The 23,724-nt window shown below is 44.6% G+C and overlaps 1 protein-coding gene and 1 long non-coding RNA gene across 9 annotated transcripts in view; both read left to right on the top strand.

Moving 5' to 3' along the window:
• Window positions 1–13,652, top strand: part of FNIP2 (folliculin interacting protein 2) — a 129,449-nt gene extending 115,797 nt beyond the window's left edge. For all 8 annotated transcript variants that reach the window (XM_086346939.1, XM_086346940.1, XM_086346938.1 and 5 more), the window contains 3 exons: window positions 4,094–4,294; window positions 8,162–8,277; window positions 9,955–13,652. In XM_086346939.1, coding sequence (XP_086203065.1) covers window positions 4,094–4,294; window positions 8,162–8,277; window positions 9,955–10,033 — 396 coding nt within the window. In that variant the 3' untranslated portion in view covers window positions 10,034–13,652. The remainder of the gene's footprint in view (window positions 1–4,093; window positions 4,295–8,161; window positions 8,278–9,954) is intronic.
• A 6,733-nt stretch (window positions 13,653–20,385) lies between these two features.
• Window positions 20,386–21,732, top strand: LOC147355218 (uncharacterized). The gene is made up of 2 exons (XR_015144375.1): window positions 20,386–20,896; window positions 21,170–21,732. It is a non-coding gene; the product is annotated as an uncharacterized LOC147355218 (long non-coding RNA).
• The last annotated feature ends 1,992 nt before the right edge of the window (window positions 21,733–23,724 follow it).

Raw genomic sequence — 23,724 nt, 5'->3', positions numbered from 1 at the left:
GGCTCTGGGCTCCCTGTGCATTGTCCCAACCTTCGGACGCAGCTCTCTTTAGTCTGTCCCCAGGTTTCCAGTGGTGATTTAGAAATGGCTCGTGCTCACATTTTCTCTCACGTAATTGTGCCGTCTCCTCTGTTGCTCCTCTGCTGTTTCCACCCCCAGGTCTGCAGCCTCCTGGGGTCACTGGTACCCAGACAGCCTTCTATCCATCACGTCCCCAGTGAGCCTTGCCGCCCTCCTGCCGGTGGCTCACTTCTGGAGGTGGAGCTATGTGCGGTTGTCGGTGGTGTGCGTGGTACCGCGTAATCTGCGGTCTGTCTGCTTTCCTTGGATCAATATACTGCTCCCTTCCCTGCCACGAGGGGTGGGAAGCTACTTAGGAAACTGAGTGAGTTGGAAACTAGGGCCCAAATTATCCACTACAAATAGTTCATCCAACTAAAGCTAGACTTTTATACCAACTGTCCCAGCCTCCTGGCCCCCTACTCACAGGGAGGTCTCGGAGAAGGAGCCCTTGAATGACCTGGCTTGGATCCTGTTCCCGCACCTTGATAGAGGAAGGTGACTGAAATCCAGGGAGAGGAGATTGGCATGCCTTCCTCTCACTGTGTGTACATGGGCATATGGACTTTAATGATTTTATATATATATATATATATATATATATTTTTTTTTTTAGGGGCTTCCCAGGTGGCACAGTGGTAAAGAATCTGCCTGCCAGTGCAGGAGACGCAGGAGACATGGGTTTGATCCTTGAGTCAGGAAGATCCCCTAGAGTAGGAAATGGCAACCCACTCCAGTGTTCTTGCCTGGAGAATCCCATGGACAGAGGAGCCTGGCAGGCTAGAGTCCATGGAGTCACAAAAGAGTCAGACACAACTGAGTGACTAAGTACATATACCTCATATACACACACAGCACATACACTTTCATAATGGAAGTCCTGTGAAGGAAAGGTCTTCGTATAGATTCATACAGATCTTTTCTGGGAAATACCCAGCACACTGTGAATTTCTGATAAAGGTAAAGCATTGAAGGAACTTGAACTCCAAATGCAAATCTTTTAAATTTCCAAATTTTCATTTGCTTTGATCATAAGGACCAAGTCATTGTCCTCTTGCTGTGGATCGTGACACAGGGATTGAGCAAGAACTTGCCGGAACTTGTAGAAGGAACTTGTGGCAGCCATGTCTGTACTTTCTGTTCTGGAGAGTGTGTACAAGGGTAGGAGTGAGGCGTCACAAGACCCTGTGGGTGAGAGTGGGAATTTGTGGTCATTATGTGTGTGTGGGCATTTCAACTCTTTGGTTAAAAAGTCTAAGAAATGAGAGCCGTCCTTGGGAAACTGGGCTCCATTAATTCAAGGATCTGTTCTGTCACATTCTTCGTTCTTCATGTTTAAGATTATTTAAACATATACTTGAATAAATGTGGGCCACTAGATTTTGCCTGATTTGCTGTTCTTTTCAATGGGGAAATATTGTAAACCATGAAGGTTGCCCTCCTGGATATAGGACAGGAATAAATGTTGCTCCCAACAAAGTTCTCATTCAGCCCATCAGTCACTTCTTCCCGATCTGTAAGAAAGAATACAGAGATCGAATCAAAAAAGCCTCAAAACGAAGGAACCAGATCACCTGTTAAATGTAGAGTATGGCAGCAAACATCTTGAGTTTCCATCAATAGCCTCCCCAATAATAGTGCTGTCTTTTTTTAAAAAAAAACTTTCATTTATTTGTTTATCTGTTTATTTTGGCTGTGCTGGGTCCTCCACGTGTGTGGGCTTCCTCTGCTTGCAGTGAGTGGGGCTGCTCTCGAACCGTGGCAGGCGAGCATCTCACTGCGGTGGCTTCTCATGTTGTGGGCACAGTCTCCAGGGTGGGGGAATTAATAGTTGTGGCACCTGGCTCAGTTGCCCCATGGCATACGGGATCTTCCCAGACTAGGGATCGATCCAGCGTCCGCTGCATTGGAAGGCGGATTATTAACCACTGGACCATCAGGGAAGCCCTAGTGTTAAGTCTTAAGTACGTTCATCAGTGGCCACACTTGTACCTTTTGGCCTGGTCTCAATAACACAGCTCCCTGGTCCCGTCTGTCTAGGTGGCTGTTGGAGGTGATTTATGTATGTAGCACGTGGTTCCTGCGTAAATATCACTTCGTGAATAAAGCTATACTTTTCGGGGAATATTAAGTCACCCTTCCAAACCTCGTGATGGGAAAAATGGCAGTAGACTCCTACACCATATTCTGACAGTCTCCATTGTAAAGGGAGTGAGCAGAGGCTTCCCTGGCAGTCCAGTGGTTAAGACTCCACGCTTCCACAGCAAGGGCACAGGTTTGATCCCAGTTCAGGGAACTAGGATCCCACAAACCACACACAAAATAAAGGAGAGTGCAGCCTTCCAGAAGGAAGTGGACTTTCATGTCCTGGTTTGGAGCAAGATTGCAGGCCTTTTTGTTTACCTGTGAGCACTTGATGATGTTTATGGGTCCCTTCTGAGTGTAGGAATAAAATAATGTTGGACTTCAGTTTTATCAAGTTAATGTTTAAATGGCATTGTGACAGCACTCTTGAGTCCCTGTGGAGCCCTGGGCTCCTGGGGCTCCCACCATCACTTTCTTTTTCTTTTTCTTTTTTTTTTTTACATGTGTTCCCCATCCTGAACCCTCCTCCCTCCTCCCTCCCCATACCATCCCTCTGGGTCGTCCCAGTGCACTAGCCCCAAGCATCCAGTATCGTGCATTGAACCTGGACTGGCATCTCGTTTCATACATGATATTTTACATGTTTCAATGCCATTCTCCCAAATCTTCCCACCCTCTCCCTCTCCCACAAAGTCCATAAGACTGTTCTATACGTCAGTGTCTCTTTTGCTATCTCGTATACAGGGTTATCGTTACCATCTTTCTAAATTCCATATATATGCGTTAGTATACTGTATTGGTGTTTTTCCTTCTGGCTTACTTCACTCTGTATAATAGGCTCCAGTTTCATCCACCTCATTAGAACTGATTCAAATGTATTCTTTTTAATGGCTGAGTAATACTCCATTGTGTATATGTACCACAGCTTTCTTATCCATTCATCTGCTGATGGACATCTAGGTTGCTTCCATGTCCTGGCTATTATAAACAGTGCTGCGATGAACATTGGGGTACACGTGTCTCTTTCCCTTCTGGTTTCCTCAGTGTGTATGCCCAGCAGTGGGATTGCTGGATCATAAGGCAGTTCTATTTCCAGTTTTTTAAGGAATCTCCACACTGTTCTCCATAGTGGCTGTACTAGTCTGCATTCCCACCAACAGTGTAAGAGGGTTCCCTTTTCTCCACACCCTCTCCAGCATTTATTATTTGTAGACTTTTGGATCGCAGCCATTCTGACTGGTGTGAAATGGTACCTCATAGTGGTTTTGATTTGCATTTCTCTGATAATGAGTGATGTTGAGCATCTTTTCATGTGTTTGTTAGCCATCTGTATGTCTTCTTTGGAGAAATGTCTATTTAGATCTTTGGCCCATAAAGATCTCAATGTAAAACCAGATACTATAAAACTCCTAGAGGAGAACATAGGCAAAACACTCTCTGACATACATCACAGCAGGATCTTCTATGACCCACCTCCCAGAATATTGGAAATAAAAGCAAAAATAAACAAATGGGACCTAATTAAACTTAAAAGCTTCTGCACATCAAAGGAAACTATTAGCAAGGTGAAAAGACAGCCTTCAGAATGGGAGAAAATAATAGCAAATGAAGCAACTGACAAACAACTAATCTCAAAAATATACAAGCAACTCCTACAGCTCAACTCCAGAAAAATAAATGACCCAATCAAAAAATGGGCCAAAGATCTTTTTATTTTTCAATTGGAAAAAAATTGATGTACAATGCTGTGTTGGTTTTTGCCATACAACAGTGCCGAATCAATCATTGGCATACATGTATCCCCCTCCCTCTTGAGCCTCCCTACTGCCACTGTAGATCATCACAGAGCTCTATAGCTCCCTGTGCTGTACAGCAGCTTCCCACCCGCCATCTATTTTAGACACCTGGAAGCATGGCGAGGAGTTGACCCCCTGTGTCTGCCCTGCAGCATCCCGTGCTGGACGAACCCATCGCCGAGGCCGTATGCATCATTGCAGACACAGACAAGTGGAGCGTCCAGGTGGCCACGAGTCAGAGGAAGGCGGTGGATGGCATGAAACTCGGCCAGGAGGTCCTGGTGTCAAGTCAGGTGTCCAGCTTACTGCAGTCCATCCTGCAGCTCTACAGGCTTCACCTCCCTGCCGACTTTGTAAGTTTGTGTTCTCCAGTCATTAGAGAAATGAACTATAAAAACACTTCCCATGGTATTGTGGTTATAAAGTCACAAGTTCCTGTGTATTGATTTTAGTATAATTGGATGTTAGCATCAGTGGAAACAGAGCATGTGATACAAAACCAGCACATGGGCTGGATTCAGTAACAATAGTCCTTCTGGAAACAGAGACATCATCTCTTTGAACAAGTTACATGAAGAAGTAGGTATAATGTGAAGGCAGTGGTCAAGCACACAGGGAAATTTAAAATACCCTCCTTGGGGAAACTTATTGGCTTTTCCGTCATCAGTTTGGTGCCAAATCAGCCGACTTTCCGAAGGGACTTTCGTTCCATCTGCTCAGGGACAATCCTCCCAGAGTTGTTATGGATAAAGTAGGATATTGTATGTGTCAGTACTTAAAATGTTGACTCACCGTAGCTGTAGAGGATGGTATCAGTTGTTCCTTTTTGAATGGGATTTTGCAATCACTTTGATAACATTATATTAACTACAGACAGCAGACAGACCCCCTGAACTCCTAGAAAATGATCAACAGTTCTCCCTGAGTCTCTGGAATAATATGCACAACAAATTCGTGTGTGTGTGTGTGTGTGTGTGTACGCACACATATGTAGAGAGATGAAGAGAAACCACACTTAAGGAGGGAGGGAGCCAGGTTTCCAGAGCAGGAAGGCGTGTACCAGGAGGGGAAGAACTCCAGGAGCTGGGAGGGTCGCACCTGAGATGAGCTCACCTGCATTCTCAGCTCCCCCTCCCTCCCCTGTCTGCACTCAGCCCCGCACCAAACAGCTAGCATCTCCCTGCCAGCCTCCATCTCCCTGCCAGCCTCCATCTCCCTGCCAGCCTCCGGCCTCCACAAAAGATGCAGAGCTAGTAACAAGCAAGTAGGTGGCTGGATTACGGTCAGCTCCCTGATTGCTCAGGAAGGGTTATTCCCCTGAGTTCTTGTGACCAGACCTACAGATGCACCATACCCTTTGGAAAGCCAGGAATCCTGTGTCCTTGGAGGGGGGCTTTGAAACACTGAGGTGGCAGCGTGGCATCACAGGGACATCACGGGGATCACATCTGGGCTTTGCCTATTTGGTTCCTTGGGCACCTCAGCTTTTTCCTTTGTGAACTGGTACCTTTGCAGCAAGCACGTGAGAGCCTCGCTGAGGTGTGCTTTGTACCTGGCCAAGCCCAGGGTGAGATGAGGCTCCTTGCAGCCAGTGGACAGTAGTGGACAGTCAGTGGGCTTTCAGACCAGGCTCCTCTGCTTCCTAACCATGTACCTTGTCAAAGCTGGGGAACAGCAGAAACTGTCCTGTCTGTTATGGGAATTAAGTAAGCTAATTGACTTAGCTGGGGCTAAGTGAATTACTGGGGCTAATTCTCTGGGACTTCCCCGCTGGGTCAGCGGTAAAGAAACTGCCTGCAATGCAGGAGACCCAGGTTCAATACCTGTGTCAGGAAGATCCCGTGGAGGAGGGCATGGCAACCTACTCCAGTATTCTTGCCTGGAGAATCCCATGTACAGAGGAGCCTGGCGGGTTACAGTGCTTGGGGTTGCAAAGAGTTGGACATGACTGAAGCAGCTGAGCACAGTTCACCTAAAGCACTTGGAGTAACACTGGATGTTATACACACTCATAAGACAGCTTCTGTTGGTATAATTGTTAAGAATAACTGCTTATGTGAAACAGTGCTCACGGCTGTGAAGAAGGACACCACCTATTCACTGAAACCTTTATTTGGGCTTTAAATGGCAGGACCCCTGTCCCAGTGGTGACCCAGGAGGCACCTGTGGCTTCTTACAGCATGACCCTTGTTCTGCACTTGCAGGCAGCTTTTCCTTCTAGTAGCAACGTGCATCATGTTGATGTAGAGGCCGAAACTTGCTTTTCTGTAAGAAAAGAGAGATGTATTTGATTATACAGTTTTTTTACTATTTTATATTTTATATTTACTTTTATATTTTATTCTGTAATCCATATCTCTCACTACAGTTGACATCTTAAGTTATCCCAGCAGTAAATTACCACAGTTCTTTTTTACTTAATTTAGACATGTTACATTTAACCACAAAATCAAGATCAAAGAAAATTTCATCTGCAGTTTAAAATTCTCCTTAAAATTCACTTGAATGAAATATACAATTAATTTTCTGTTGGTGCTTTGAATATGGAAAGAGAAAGTAGCTATTTAAAATTTCAGAAGTTAAAATTGAAGAAATCCATCTCAGAAAGGAAGGAGCAGATCCCCAAATAGTTCAATTTCATAATCAAGTTTGTAAAAAAAAAAAAAAATTCTAAATGCTTGGATTTCAAGTTTCATGGACATTTCACATGAACCAACATTCTCTTTATTTCCATACTGCAATACATAGTTTTCCTGGGGACTATGAAAATGCTGTAAATTCACTATTTTAAACCATAAAGGATTCAACATACTGTAGATGTTCCTTTTAATATTTTATAATGCTCTTATTAAAACTTTGTATTTACTCCATAGGGAACTGAAACTGAGCAGGAGAGCCTTCCCCCAGTGAACCCCACTTCCTTGGGGGAACATTTCCATGAGAGCTGGTGAACTCCTCCTTGCTTTCATTATTACTCTTACTCACTTACCAGTTGTGTTTCATCCACACAACACAAGGCACTTAAGGTTTTAAGCCGATGGAAAAGATTGCATCTAGAATGCATACTTTGTCTACATCACTGATCAGCCCAGATGGTCAAGATCAACATTGTCAAGTGCATCTGTTAATCTTTTTACCTTGAAGACAGCAGGCGTAAATGGTCTAGAAGAGAATCACGTCAGATGGACCCTTGCCAGAGCCATCAGGTGACTTACTGAGGTGCCTGATGACTGCCTGCCAAACGCAGAAGCATTTGCCTCTGGTGCAAAGCACAGATGGTTGCTGTTCTCTAAAACACGAAGTTGGACACAGTTCCAAGGGTAGAGATGTCCTGAAAATAATTGCCTGTCTCTATTGTTATTAGAGACCTAGTTAAAGTACACTCTTGAGAGACAAGAAAAGTTCAGAATAACCTTGTTCCAGTCATTCTTCTGGGAATGAATTGTAACAAAATAATCTGAGGTATAGAAAACAACAGAGATGCTTTTTATAAAAAGGCATTGGTAAAGACTTTTTAATAACATGGGGAAGGGATTATTAGAAAGATTTTGAAAGCAGAGAATAATTGTACTTATAGAATGATTTCAACTATGTAAAACAAAAGCTTTTTTAAAAAGACTAGGAGATATATATGAAGCTCCTAACAGTCATTGGAAAAAGTAAACTGACTTGTTTTACAAAAACCTGTTCTTTAATATTTTTTAATTTATATTAGAATATAGTTGATTTATAATGTAGTGTTAGTTTGAGGTGTGCAGCAAAGTCATTCAGTTATACATATACATGTGCTAAGTCATGCCCAACTCTTTGAGGCCCCATGGACTATACTCTGCCAGGCTCCTCTGTCCATGCAATTTTCCAGGCAAGTGGAAAACTGGAATACTGAAGTGGAGTGCCATTTCCCACTCCAGGAGATCTTCCTGACCCAGGGACCAAAGCCGAGTCTCTTGTGTCTCCTGCGATAGCAGGCAGACTCTTTGCCCATATAGGTTATTACAGAGTACTGAGTAGAGTTCTCTGTAGTATACGGTAAGTCCCTGTTGATGACAAAACTTATTGCTCCGAATGGTAGGGTTTGCACTGGCTTACAACCCCTTAAGTATATTTTACAGAGGTGAGATCACAGTTGTGTACTTGAAAGGATGGAGGGAATTCCAGCTCTTGAATCACTGGCAGAGATCTGAGTCCCCAGCTCACCGTGAGTGTGGTTGGCTTTGCAGTGCGTCATGCACCTGGAGGACAGACTGCAGGAGATGTACCTGAAGAGCAAGATGCTGTCCGAGTATCTTCGTGGACACACGCGTGTGCACGTGAAAGAACTAAGCGTCGTGCTGGGGTGAGTGCAATGGAGAACCACCGTTGCCCCCGGGCTTTACCCACTGACCCGTCCAGCCCCTGCCGCTCCCCGGGGACACCAGAGTTTCACACCTAGAAACAGACTCTCCAACCTTTCAGCTGGAGGTCCAGGGTCAGCCTTCCCCCCGGAGTTATTTTATCCTTGAAAGTGGAGCACGTAATCCTCCAGATGCCCATGTCGAGGCATTTCACTAGGATGTGGGAGTCACGGGCTGTCGGACAGCGGCTGTGCGCTTCTTGCCGTTTCTGGGGGAGGTGAGGAAGGCAGCCCTCCTGGACTTGGGGCCCACCTGCGTGTCCCAGGTGGCCGGACTCTCCTCCCTTTTCCTGTGAGCCCATCAGAAGAGGAGGTGTGCATGTCATCCGTGTCCTGCATCATCTTCCAGAGACTGTTTGCCCTAATTTCTCTGGGGGGAAGAAATTCTGACTTGAGTTTTACTCTCTGCTCAGTTTTTCCACAGAGAAGTAACAAAACGACATCGTCTCAATAGGGCCTTGTCCCCTGTTTTCCTGTGATGACAATCCCCCCCAGTTTGGGGCAAGAAAATACCGTGTATAAAACATCAGTCCCAAATTTCTCTATTAGGCCTGCCAGTCAAAGTTGTATTATTTCAAGGCTCAGGCCTTTGCTTTCTTGCTGGACTTCTCATATCAGACCCAGGATATGAGTTACTGTATTATTCCACTCTCAGCATTTCCTGCCATACTTTTCTTTTTTTTTATGTACTTCACTTTAAAAATATTCTCCCCTTCTGAGGCATTTACTTTTGCAGTTTTTGCTTAGATCTCTTCACCAGCCTCACAGTAGTCCTGCCTCATCTGGTTTCTGATGTGGTATGTGCAGCTCTTATTTCTAGGGCGCTTGCCTGGCCCCTGACTGATGGGTGCCCACCATCAGCACCCACCCCTGAAGGATCCACCCTGAAGGTGGATTTGCCTTCTTGCTTCAGGCCCCACAGTGCCTTATTGGGCCCCTTCCAGCCCTTCCTCACTGCCCTCCTGCTCTCAGGCCAGCAGCACTGCAGTGCTGGGAACTTGCTGTCACCCTGAATGTCACTGCAGAAGGCAGGGAAGATGCCACAAGCTCATACCAGCTGCCGCCTTAGGTTCTATTTTTAGTTTTTAGATTTTGGAAACAAGGGACGTTAGAACATGTTTCAAGGACTGAGACCATCCTAGCTTTCCCAGGACACCCAGCAGCCCCCTGCCTGTGCTCCCCACCCTCACTGACTCTACCTCCATTCTTAGGAGGTGGCTTCGGTGTCTGAGCGTTGAGTGCGTGCTGGGTAGGGGTCTCGGTTGTGTGAGCCATTGAAGAAAGCCCAGGGGTTTTGAAAACACTGTCACCATCTTGGGTTTCCAGAGACTTACTTGAAGCTGGTGCAGACTCGGGGTATAGTCCTGGAGTGCTGACTGGAGGAGGTGTTGTGCAGAGGCCCTGCGGGAATACAGGCCCTGGTCCCATGCACATAGCTGCCACTGCACCATCAAAGGCTCCGGGACCCCAGCAGGGCGGGTCTCAGGAACAGGCTCACCATCTCCCTGCCTCTTTCACTCTGTTCTGGTTGCCCACCGGGCAGGTCTGGGATCTGGCAGTGGGACGCTCCTATAAATCCTGCCACTTTAATGTAACTACCTCCCCTCTCTCCACGTTCAGGATCGAGTCCAACGACCTGCCTCTGCTGATGGCCATTGCGAGCACTCACTCTCCTTACGTCGCCCAGATACTCTTGTAAGCTAATGCTCAGGACAGCTCCTCCTTGAAGAAAATCGGATTCTCAGCCCAAGGAGGAAGGAAGGCAGCTCCCTGCGACCACGAGGCGCCAGCAGGGTGGACGGACGCGGTCCTCCCCGTGCTGTGCTGTGTCGGGGGCATCGCTTCCCGGGGTGCTGGCTGGAAGCCGTAGGTTTACTGATACCAGGTGTCTATGTTGTCATGAGCAGTCAGGCCTCCATCACCCTCCGGTTAGCGTGGGCGCTGAGGGCACAGCGGTGACCAGGGACCTGAGAGCAGGCCTGAGCGACACAGGCATCATCGCTGCTAGAACATCTCAGAGTGCAGGCGTGAGCTCCCCAAGCTGGAGGAAGCGATCCCACTGTCCTGAGAAGGCAGTCAGCACGGGGACTTGGACACCAGGGACGCGGTGTAGTGGGGCCCGCGGGTACCGCCTCCGCGCCAGTGGCTTTGGTGTCACCCTCTGGCAGAGAGCACGAGGGGACTGGCTGTGGGGAGCAGAGCTCCAGGGACCCACTGCTTCCAGCCTTCCCCCAGTTTCCCTTGTTTGAGATGCAGCCACGGGTAGGTTAGGGATGGACTGTTGGTGCAATAAACCCGAGAATCAATGTAGCATCCTCGTCCCATCCACATATAGTGCACAGCAGCGGAGGGCACAGTCTGACCCCACTCGCTTCATCCTGAGGCTTCAGAGCTCTCAGCAGCCTTGTCAAAGGGGCCGTTTACCAAAGTTACTTCTATAAGCTCGAGAGCATTTCTGTGGCTAAATCCCTCCAGCTGAAGCCACCTTCTTCCTGTAACAGTTAATACAGATGACTATTTATACTTTAAAAGGCACAGCTGTCCAGGTGGGAAGTGAAATTTGCAACAGTTCAGGATGACTTATGAATCAGTTTGACCATTTCTAAACAGTCCATCTAGGAGCTCAGTTTTCACTCTATCATCTCTGTGCCTTCCAAACCCTACATCCTTTTCAAAACACCTTCCCAGAAATTGACTGCCCTGTAGTATAAAACCTGCCGCAAGGCAGCATTGCTTATGTATGAGCGTAGTTTGCTTTTTAAAAACGCTGAGTTTTCTGTTGATACGAATTTTAGTTTACTGATTGTAAAGCAGGTGATGTCCTGACATCCAGGGTAAAGGAAAAGACTAGTAAATTGGTGGTGTAAAAAGCAGGGGTAACCCTGTTAACAGCACACCTGTTATGACCCGCAGACCTTGAGGACTTTCATTATAACCAGGCTCTGATCTCCTTCTCCTTTAAAAATTGATCCCAATCCTTTCCGTGTAGCTTTTGCACCTAAGAATATGAAGCGACTTCCCTTTCAGGAGTTAGAATACTCTGTCTTCAGATTTGCTATGTGATAAAATCCTAATCCCAAACCCCAAGTTACATACGTCTCTGTCTTTATTCTTTGACAAATGTGAGTTGTTTGTTGGAAAGAGCAGAACAGCCGGACCAATGGAAAAAAACAGGTGTGTTCTTTCTTAGGACTGGTTCTTAGGGATAGGTCACAGCTACGGCCTTCCCCTCTCTTTTTAATAAATCACGTGTTGTTGTTGTTGTTGTTTTTCTCTTGGCTGCTCTACTCGGCTTGTAGGATCTTAGTTTCCCAACTAGAGATTGAATCTGGGCCCTTGGCAGTGAAAGCTCAGAGTCCCAACCACTGGACCATCGGGGAAGTACCCCTTCTCTCTCTTTTTTTAAGGATGTGAAGCGCAGAGGATCTCGAGACTAAAAATCTTTAATTTGTATTTTATGTCTTTCTCTCATAAAAGTGATGTCCATTTTATCTATGTTTTCTGTTTTCCTTTTGCCTGACGTCTGAGATGAGACGGGTATATTTAGAGTCCCTGGTTCCATGACACCATGGTGGTTGTCGCGGACCTGGCCCATGGCCGCCCTCTCCCCATCTGAGTCCCTTATGTGTGATGCATGTGCTGAGCGAGGTCACAGCGTCCCCACTGCACCAGCTTTGAGCATCCCCCAGTCTCTGACCCCCTTCTCACGGGCCTGTTCTGGACACTTTCCCTCCCCTGCCTCCCTCCAGGGTTTACAGACAATAACTAGATGCAAAATCAGTGCAGGTAGCGGCCTGTGGAGCATTAGACCCAGCCCAGGGAAGCTGAGCTTTAAATGGTCAATTCTAAGCTTCATGCAGAAAAGATGTGGCCCAGCCCCTGGCAGCCGAGAAAACTAGCTTGGCCTCTGCATGCCCCCCTCCCCTAGAAGGAGGTGATGAGGGAGACCCCTCAGGACATCAGGCAGCCCGCCCCTCACGGCTGCCGCCTGCACCACAGACCAGGAATGTTGCTGCTCTTCTGTAAACCCTCCTCCTCTCAAGAACATCCACCTGTTCTCTCATAAACTCAACCTCTTCCCAAAAGTGGAAAAAGAATCTCATGGAACTGGGTGGAGACATGCCAGACACCACCCCGGGGCCGGGTTCTGTCTCAGCCACAGAGGTAAGGAAGGGACCCGCCCTCGCCCAGGCCCACCTCAAGAAGAAAGCAAAATTTTAAAAAAAAATGTACAAATAGAGAAAACTACCTCAGTTGACAGGATTCCACCTTTAGGGTTTCTTCAACTTTGACGTCTTACCTGTTGAGTGTACCTCTTGTAGCATCTTGCTTGTCCAGGCGAATGGGAGGCAGACGGAGCAGGTGTGCGCCAGCGTTGCCGTGCGGGCCTTCCTCCAGCATGTCGAGGCTTAATTTTTCGTAGATTGATGAGTGATATGAATGTAAAGATACTTGTGTACGTTTAAACATGACAATGAAAACTTAAAATGTAGCTTCCATACTTGTGCATAATTCCAAAGTATTTTATTTTTATCAGTGTTAAATAGCTTTTTGTACAGGCTCCAATCCATTTTTCTGAAGTGTGCTGTTTTTTAATGAAAGTAACGATAAACTTTTCACATCCCATGAAACTGCCGTTTACACATTGCAACTTTTTAAACTTATCATATTTTTCCAAGTTAACTTTTTTCGAGGGAGGAAAATCCCCACCTGCTAAATGATACTAAACTCTTGTTTTGGCTCTTCTAATTAGGTCCTGAGATTTTATAAAATTCAGTCTGTAGCTTTTTAGGTTCCTCACTGGAGTTGGTTGTACATAAAAATAAAGAATATAAAGTGACCCTACAGTTCTTTTAAATATCTGGATTTTTCCACTTACATGTGCTTTTGAAAGTATTTTGTTCATGCATACTTTCACCAATAAATTGAAAAAGTCTTGAGCTTCTTGGTAAATGTGAACCATTTGTTTCCTATTGTGCTTTGGGGGCAGGAACCTTTTAATATAATATTTGCCTAAATCAAGCAGCCCCCTCTGAATGTTAATTTTTAAAAGTCCATATTTGGTGAACCATAAATCTTGGAAGCAAGACTGCAATATGCTTAAATTTAAGTGGTGTTTTAAAAGGAGAAAATTCCAGGGTTGATTTGTTATCATTGAAGTTCCATTACAACAAATTGATAGGACTTTGTTTTTGATCAGTTAAATAGATATCAGTATCAATGTATGGAAGTCTTTTTTCTTAAAACTTGTTCACATATTACTTTGATCCATTTTTCTGTGGCATCTGGTGCAATAAACCTTTTGAATTTATCTTGAACATTTTCTTGGTACTGCCTGTGATTTGTCTGTTATTCAGACTTAGACATCTCATTTCCAGTAATTCATGCTGAAACAAGCCCACTCTAAATGTTAGTGACTCTCAGCAGGGGTGTTTGGTGAGCATGTGATGGGAGAGGGCTCCGGGCACAGAGTGGGAGGGAGCAGAGCAAATCTCCCAGGGATAGAGAAAATATCGTCACGTGCTGGACACAACAGAATAAGGAGCTATCCCACCTCCTGTGTGACTTAAATATCCTGCTGCCATTCATATGGGTGAAAACCTGTTTATAATGATTGAAGCTGAGAATTTAATTCTGCTTTACATAAATGCACAACATACTTCTCTCGTGATCTTAATATATACCTAATTTTCCAGGAATGCCACTGTTGTATAAACTGAGGCAAGATTTTACTTTGTAAAGTTTAGGATGTTAATAAGAACTGACATATATTTGGAAAACCATATTACCAGTAGCTGTGTTAATCATGGAGTTTGTCATCAACACAATCTTCTGATCGTCTCTGCTTAGAGCTGCTGCCTTCACGGAGATTCCATTCGGAAGCAGGTGTCTGCTTTGTTGATTATATTTTCTAAACCACTAGTGCCCCAATATTTATGTATTAAAATATATATTAATATAAGTTGTAAAATAGTGCCACTAGGACATTATAGTGGTTTGTCATAAATTACAGGTGTAAGTTATTCTGTTGATGAAAATTATGCATTTTATTTTAGGAAAATAAAGGGCATTACAAAATATTTACTATGAAATCTATCACTGATGCATACAGCCTCAAGAGCATGCTGTTAAGTGTAACTTTTGTAGCAATATAAGACCACATTGAATCATGTCATTTTAAGACTACAGTTCAGTCCTCAGTCATGTCTGATTCTTTGCGACCCCATAGACTGCAGCACACCAGGCTTCCCTGTCCATCACCAATTCTCGGAATTTATTCAAACTCATGTCCATTGAGATGGTGATGCCAACCAACCATCTCATCCTCTGTTGTCCCCTTCTCCTATCTTCAATCTTTCTCAGCATCAGGGTTTTTTCAAATGAGTCAGTTCTTTGCATCAGGTGACCAAAGTATTGGAGCTTCAGCTTCAGCATCAGTCTTCCAATGAATATTCAGGACTGATTTCCTTTAGGATTAACTGGTTTGATCTTGCAGTCCAAGGGACTCTCAAGAGTCTTCTCCAACACCATAGTTCAAAAGCATCAATTCTTTGGTGCTCAGCTTTTAATATCATGGCTGCAGTCACCATCTGCAGTGATTTGGGAGCCCAAAAACAATAAAGTCTGTCACAGTTTCCATTGTTTCCCCATCTATTTGCCATGAAGTGATGGGACGAGATGTCACAATCTTATTTTTTTGAATGTTGAGTTTTAATCCAACTTTTTTAAGACTACAGGAAGGAGGTAATGTTCGGTACTGCTAACTCCTTTTTGGATTAAATGAAAATTTTAAGTGTTTTTCTTGTTGCCTTTAAAATCATGCCATTGATGAAGCACTTACACACACACATATACAACACACTCCTTCTTGGTTCTATCGGATACGTGATATATATCACCTCGTTGAATCCTCACACCTGGATGAGGTGGGTACTGTGATTGTTAATCTTGTATGTCCCCTTGATTAGGTCACAGTACCCACATATCTGAGTTTTGCATGCATTACATCATAAATCTGGAAGACCCAGGAGTGGCCACTGGAAAAGGTCAATCCTCATCCCAACTCCCAAGAAGGGTAGTACTAAAGAATGTCCTCACCATCAGACAATTGCACTCATCTGCCGTGCAACTAAGGTCATGCTTAAAATCTTGCCTACTTGTCAGTTCAGTCACTCAGTCATGTCCAACTCTGTGACCCCATGGACTGCAGCACACCAGGCTTCCCTGTCCATGACCAACTCCTGGAGCCTACTCAAACTCATGTCCATCACATTGGTGATGCCATCCAACCATCTCACCCTCTGTCGTCCCCTTCTCCTCCCACTTTGCATCAGGTGGCCAAAGGATTGGAGTTTCAGCTTCAGCATCAGTCCTTCCAATGAATATTCAAGAACTGATTTCCTTTAGGATGGACTGGTTGGATCTCCTTGCAGTCCAAGGGTCTCTCAAGAGTCTTCTCCAACACCACAGTTTAAAAGCATTGATTCTTTGGTGCTCAGCTTTCCCTTTAGTCCAACTCTCACATCCATACATAACTACTGGAAAAACCATAGCCTTGACTAGATGGACCTTTGTTGGCAAAGTAATGTCTCTGCTTTTTAATATGCTGTCTAGGTTGGTCATAACTTTTCTTCCAAGGAGCAAGTGTCTTTTAATTTCATGGCTGCAGTCACCATCTGCAGTGATTTTGAAACCCCTCAAAATAAAGTCTCACTGTTTCTATTGTTTCCCCATCTATTTGCCATGAAGTGATGGGACTGGAATGCCATGATCTTCATTTTCTGAATGTTGAGTTTTAAGCTTCAGCTTTATGCAAACCAAAAATTTCCAGATGTACAAGCTGGGTTTAGAAAAGGAGAAGGAACTAGAGATCAAATTGCCAACATTCACTGGATTATAGAGAAAGCAAGGGAATTTCAGAAAAAGCATCTCTGTTTCATCGACTAAAGCCTTTGACTGTATGGATCATGACAAACTGCAAAAAGCTCTTAGAGAGATGGGAATTGCCAGACCATCTTGCCTGTCTCCCGAGAAACCTATATGCGGGTCAAGAAGCAACAGTTAAGAACCCTGTAGGGAACAACTGATTGGCTCAAGATCGAGAAAGGAGTATGACAGGGCTGTTTGCTGTCACCCTGTTTGTTTAACCTATATGCTGAGCACACCATGAGAAATGCCAGGTTCGGTGAGTTACAAGCCACAATCAAGATAGGCAGGAGAAACATCAACAACCTCAGATACACAGATGATACCACTTTAATGGCAGAAAGCAAAGAGGAACTAAAGAGCCTCTTGATGAAAGTAAAGGAGAGTGAAAGAGCCAGCTTAAGACTAAACATTAAAAAAGACTAAGATCATGGCATCTGGCCCCATTACTTCATGGCAAATAGAAGGGGAAAAGGTGGAAGTAGTGATAGATTTCTTCTTTGGGGCTCTAAAATCACTGCGGATGGTGACTGCAGCCGTGAAATCAGAAAATGATTGCTTCTTGACAGGAAAGCGATGACAAATCTAGATAGTGTGTTGAAAAGCAGAGATATTAATCTGCCAACAAAGGTCCATATAGTCAGGGCTATGGTCTTCCCAGTGGTTATGTAAGGTTGTGAGAGTTGGACCATAAAGAAGGCCAAGTGCCTAAGAACTGATGCCTTCGAAGTGTGGTGCTGGAGAAGACTCCTGAAAGTCCTTGGACAACAAGGAGATCACACCAGTCAATCTTAAGGGAGATCAACCCTGAATATTCACTGAAAGGACTGATGCTGAAATTGAAGCTCCAGTATTTTGGTCATCTGATGTGAACAGACAGGAAAAGTCCCTGATTCTGGGAAAAATTGAGGGCTGGAGGAGAGGAAGGCGTCAGAGGATGAAATGGCTGGACAGCGTCACTGATCCAATGAACATGAACTTGGGTAAACTCTGGGAGATACTGAGGGACAGGGAGGCCTGGCGTGCTGCAGTCCATGGGGTCGCAAAGAGTTGGACACGACTCGGCAACTGAACAATAACAACAACAACCCAGATATCCGGTGTCACACCAGTGTGATGTTACTGTGAAGGCATTTCATGAGAGCAACACTGAGATGAATCGGCTTTGAGTAAAGCGGGTAATCCTCCAAAACATGAGGGGAGGCTCATCCGGCCAGTGGGAGGACTTCAGAGAAAACAGACCGAGATCCCCTGAGGAAGAGGGAATTCTGCCTTCCAGCAACCTTCACACAATCGCCTGGGTGTCCTGCCTCCTGGCTTACATGTAGATATGGGATTTGCCAGCCTTCACAACCATGTGAGCCAATTCCTTAAAGCTATCTGTCTGTCTCTCTCTCTTTTTATCCATCCATCCATTTGTCCCTTTATCCATCCATCCTATTGGTTCTTTTTCTCTGGAGAACCCCTAATACAGCTACTTAAGATATTGGCCCAATGACATACATGAGGACCCAACAGTGCAGCTGGGAGTCAGAATATCCTCACACCGGGTTATAGGATGCTTTGAGTCAAAGATCTTTAACATAGTGAACAGTACAGACTTCACAGTTTCCCCTGGAGGGTTGAGAGGCAATTCACATAGACTCAATATGTGCTGCAAAGTGGGTGCTGGAGAACAGGCAGAGCCCAAGTTAGGGCAGCCTCTGAGATGGCAGGGGAGGAGGTATCACCCCATTTGTGGTATGAGAGTGGGGATTAATCCCCACACTGAGCCTTGCCCACTGTGTTCTTGCAACCTCCAGCCATCAGTCATCAGCCCGATCCTGACCAACAAGTTCTCAGTCTACTGAGCCTTCTCCTAGGCCCCCTGTCTGCCTTCTTCATCCTCAATTTCTCCTTCCCTGATAACTGAGCATTTTCTAGAGAGGCTTCCTTGGCATTCACATCTTTGCTTCCTACTCTCTCCTTACTGCCCCCTGCCTCCACCCTTCATCTCACAACATGTGGGGTCGGTTGGCCTCCACTGCCTTCTCTCATAGTTCACTGAGATCTTTCCCCACGTCCAGTCGGTAACCAGAGCTGCTGAACTTATTTTCTTTGGGTCCCAATGCACCGCCTTTTCTCCTTTCCCTTTGCCTTCTTTTAATCCCTCCTGATTTCTCTACTGGGTTACCAAAATGCCCTCCAAATGCACCTCCCTCTCAGCAGACCTCTTCCAGGCTGACATCTAAATAACTGCCCCAAAATGAAAGCGTAACCCTGTCCCTTCTGTTTTTAGAGAAATGCAAATCAAAACTACAAGGAGGTATCCCCTCACACTGATCAGAATGACCATCATCAAAAAAATTCTATAAACAATAAATGCTGGAGGGGATGTGGAGAAAAGGGAACCCTCCTAAACTGTTGGTGGGAAATTAAATCAGTGCAACCACTATCGAGAATAGAATTGAGGCACCTTAAAATACTAAAAATAGAATTACTGTATGATCCAGCAATCCCGCTCCTGGGCATATATCCAGAAAAAAAACACAATTTAAAAAGGTACATGCACCCCAATGTTTATAGCAGCACTATTTACAATAGCCAGGATATGAGAGCAACCTAAATGTCCCTCAATAGAGGAATGGATAAAGAAGACGTGGTACATATATAAAATGGAATTTTACTCAGCCATAAAAATGAATGAAACAGTGCCATTTGCAGAGATGTGGCTGGACCTAGAGATTGTCATACAGAGTAGATACGTCAGGAAGAGAAAAACAAATATGTAATATTGCTTATATGTGGAATCTAGGAAAATGGCACGGATGAACTTATTTGCAAAGCAGAAATAGAGATACAGATGTAGAGAACAAACTTACAGATACCCAGAGGGAAAGAGGGAGTAGGATAAATTGGGTGATTGGGATTGACTTACTGATACTATGTATAAAATAGATAGCTAACGAGAACCTACTCTATAGCTCAGGGAACTCTACTCAGTGCTCTGTGGTGACCTAAATGGGAAGGGCATCCAAAAAAGAGGGGATATAGGTATACCTATGACTGATTCACTTTGCTGTACAGCAGAAACTAACAACATTGTAAAGCAACTATACTCCAATAAAAATTAATTTAAAAAAGAGAGTTGGTCCAGGAAAATCCAAGCCCCTCAGCACCTGGTCCCCCTCCTCTGGCCTCACCACTGAGCACCGACTCCCACCCCCGACTTTGCAGGCAGCTGAATAACCAGCTGCCTGCAAAGTTGGACTACATGCCCTTCCGAAAGGCACTAGCTGATCACTGCCTGCGCCCTGTTAATCCTTCATCCTGGTCTCCCACTTCCCTTTGCTCCACCAAGTCCCTCCTGCTGTGGCTCAAAATGCAGCTTGGGGTGGTGAATCCTCCAGGACCTCAGAGTCCCTGGATGTAAAGAATCTCAAGCCCCATCCCAGACAGACTGAATCAGAATCTGCACCTTACTGTGATCTCCAGACGACGCGCGCGTGTGCGTTTTGTGCTTAGTCCTCAGATGTGTCCAACTCTTTGCAACTCCATGGACTGTAGCCCCCCAGGCTCCTCTGTCCATGGGATTCTCCAGGCAAGAATACTGAAGTGGGTTGCCATGCCCTCCTCCAGGGGATCTTTCCAACCCAAGGGTCAAACCCAGGTCTCCTGCATTGCAGGTGGATTCTTTACCATCTGAGCCACCTGGGAAGACCCCAGATGATGCATACGTATATTAAAATTTGAAAAATCACTACTCCCACATCCAATGTGAGTGAGAGGCAAGGGAAAGAACATACCAATCCCTGAGATTATGTCCATGTTTTGGAGGGAAGGGGAGCAATGAAGATATTTGCAAAGAAATGACATAGAAATGGATGACAATGTTGAAAGTGTCTGTCATATACACAGAAGTTTCACAACACTTAAGTAGCTATTATTTATGTGGAGAAAATAATGTCAACCAAAAAGCAAGAAGGGAAAACAATGAATGTAATAGATGGTAGGACTTGAGAGATATTTTGTGATTTAAAAGAAGAAATTTGGGGAAATGTAGGTGGTGTTAGTGGTAAAGAACCCACCTGCAAAGCAGGAGACATAAAAGAGGATAGTTTGATCCTTCAGTTGAGAAGATCCCCTGGAGAAGGAAATGGCAGCCCACTCCAGTATTCTTGCCTGGAGAATTCCATGGACAGAGGAGCCTGGCAGGCTACTGTCCATGGGTTGCAACTTGACTGAAGTTGCTCCAGTAACTGAAGCAACTTAGCACAGCATAGCATGGAAGAGATAGTTCAGAAATTTGTGGAACTGATTTCCAAAAGTACTTGTACAAGCATTTGGGGTATTATATACAAGAATGGTACATATTGTTAAATATCATAAATTGCACTTTTAGAAACATTTAGAAATTAATCTCTGTACTTGCGTTTATAGGCATAAATCCAAACTTTAGAACATGAATATAAAATGTCCCCATTTTCAGCTATCTATCTTGATAAGAAAGCATTGTGATATTGTGTATAGGTCTTTGTGTTTAAAATGTCCTCCGAGTCTCCCGGTACTATTGACAAAGTTTTGTTTTTCCAAGGCTGCTCCCAGGGCATAGTCCTGGTTCTCACAACATATGGATGGCAAGTGGGCTGCGTCTCAGGTGAGTATGGCAATAGGAGCCACGCACAGGTGGCTTACTTTGTAAGCTTGAATTTATAATTTGCTCCAACTTATTTTCCCTGAAGAGAATTTATGTCAAGTGGGGAGAGGGCTTGAGTACTTACCAAAGTATCACCCTCAAGAACCCTGGGGGATCATCCAAAGAAAGGCCTTGGGGAAAAAGTTTCTAAGGTATCTCTGGAATTTACAAAAAAAGCATGGTTGATAAAAAAGACTATTTTGAATGATGTAATATTTTGTTTATCTCTGGAAGGGAAGAGGTTTAACCAAGTGATCAGTTTCCATCACCAAGGATGAGTCAAGTACTCTGTGATGTGATACCCTGCAGATGACATGAACGCTCACCTAGGGATTCCTGCCTGAAACATCACCCAAGAAAATACCAGGTATACCTGAATTAAGAGGAATTCCACAGAACTGGCCTGAATCCTTCAAGAACATCAGTGTCATGAAAGACCAAGGCTGAGGAGCTGTCCCTAACTTAAGGAGACTGTGAGGCTTGAGAGCTAAACATAAGAGCTAATCCTGAATCAAACATTGCGTCAGGGAACATGACAAAGAGCAGCGTTGGGTCAACTAATAAAATTTGCTTATGAACTGCAGATTAGGTAACACTGTATCAGTGCTAAATTTGCTATACCTTATCATTGTACCATGGTTACATGCGAGAACCCCCTCATTCTTAGGAAACGCACCCTGAAATCTTCAGAGGTAAAGCAAAACCATGTCTGCAACTTACCTTCAAATGGTTCAGTGAAAACAAAAGTATGTGTGTGTAGAAAGAAAGCATTGGAACAAATAAAATTACCAACCAATGATTCTGGGTGAGGAGTGTATCAGTTCACTGTGTACTGTTCTTGCACCTCTTCTGTAAGTTTGAAATCATTCCAAAGTCAGTCTTTCAACAGATTTTTTTTTTAATGCATAAAAGCATCTCAGTGGGATTTAGTAGGATGCATTTGGGATCATTCCATGATCATGCTAGTTCTACACAAAATTGATTCACTGGTAGAAAATAATGAATTAAAGCCTTCTTCACACACATTGCAATAAATCTCACTTGGACCCAGCTCAAAAATGAGACCACATAGGAATGTCAGCAGCCAAATGCTCCCTTCTTCAATTCAGAGCATCCCTGGGTCAGGACCTACTGAGGACTTCCCTCGGTTCCTCACAGAGCGTTTCAGATGGATATATAATTAATTGTCACACAGACAACTCCTGATGAACTGATCTCTGGCGCCAGAGGGAAAGCAATATTCTAGGGCAGTGGCAAGGAGCCTCTCTCCTAGTAGAGAACAGGAGTCGCAGAGTATCTGAGCTACTGTGCTCGTTGTATACCAGGGAAGCTTCTTGTCACACTCAATATTGAAATGCTGGATGACTACAGAGAGGATTTGCTGTGGATTATGCAGAAGGACCTCAGGAAACAGTTGTTCATTTGAATATATGCTTACATACTCTCCACTTGACTCTCATGGTAACTCTACAAAATATTCAGGACAGATAAAAACATCCCCATTTTAGGAATGAAAAAACCCGCTTTGGGAAATCATGCAACTTGTTCAACATTCAGACAGTAATGGGGAGAAAACCTTGAATTTGAACTGGGATATCCTTACTCTGTTGATCAGTCTGTGGGGTTTTAAGGATTGGTTATAGATTTACCCCATTTCACAAACTGAGAGTTTTCTCAGGTTTTGGAAACCAAGTATATGGCTATGCTCTCTAGGTTAAACTATACAATATATAAATGGTTCTAAGGACTAAGCCACACACCTCCTGTGTAAAATTGGAATAATACTCACCTATATAGACATCACTGTGGAAATCCAATATGAATTACAAAACATTTTGATAGGTTGAAAAGAGTGATAAAATCGATTATTTGTAGTATTACTACTAAATGAAAAATAAAAAAGAAAGTGAAAGTGTTAGTCACTCAGTCATGTCTGACTCTTTGCAACCCCATGGACTGTAGCCAGCCAGGCTCCTCTGTCCATGGGATTCTCCAGGGAAGAATACTGGAGTGGGAGGCCATTCCCTTCTCCAGAGGATCTTCTCAAGCCAGAAATTGAACCCAGGTCTCCTGCACTGGCAGGCAGATTCTTTACCATTTGAGCCACCAGGGAAGCCCATTACTATAAACTGCACTCTCTAAGTCATATGTTAAAACAGCTCAGGCTTTTCCAGGATGACTCAGAAAAGCTAATGATCCGTGAAAGTGAAAAGTGAAAGTTAGTCTCACAGTTGTGTCCAACTCTTTGGGATCCTGTGGACTACAGCCCACCAGGCTCCTCTATCCATGGAATTCTCCAGGCAAGAGTAGCGGAGTGGGTTGCCATTTCCCTCTCCATAATGATCCATACCTCCTCCTTTTTCGGTAGCTTCGGCAGCTTCGGTGGTCTGGACCCTATCGGCAGGGCTGCCTTGCTCTGTCGGAGGAGGACGGCCCGTTTGGAGTTTCTTTGGCTGGTGTCTTCATAATCCCCCATGTGCCAGGCAATAAAACCACGACTGGAGCTTCCTTCCACATCCATAATAGAAGGATTGGGTTGCCTGAAACAGGAACAGATTGGTTGGTCCTCACACTGGAAGGATGTTAGAAATAAGGCTACCAGTTTTCAGATGCTTGAGACTCATCTGCTTCTGTTGTGATGGTGGTGATTTCTAGCCACAGAGCTTGAAAAGCTAAGGCCCTCAAACTCTGAGATGGCATCCTGAGAAGTTTCAAGACTCTGCCCCTCCACTCCCCCAGGGAACTACCTTCCCCGGTGGACACTTATCTAGGAAGGTTGTTGATCACTT

The sequence above is a fragment of the Bos grunniens genome, chromosome 17, assembly GCF_055505025.1.
Source record: "Bos grunniens cultivar Pamir isolate PY7600 chromosome 17, Bosgru_T2T1.0, whole genome shotgun sequence".
Taxonomy (NCBI): Eukaryota; Metazoa; Chordata; class Mammalia; order Artiodactyla; family Bovidae; genus Bos; species Bos grunniens.
The sequence above is the reverse complement of the archived record's forward strand: the minus strand, read 5'-3'. Positions and strand labels throughout refer to the sequence as shown.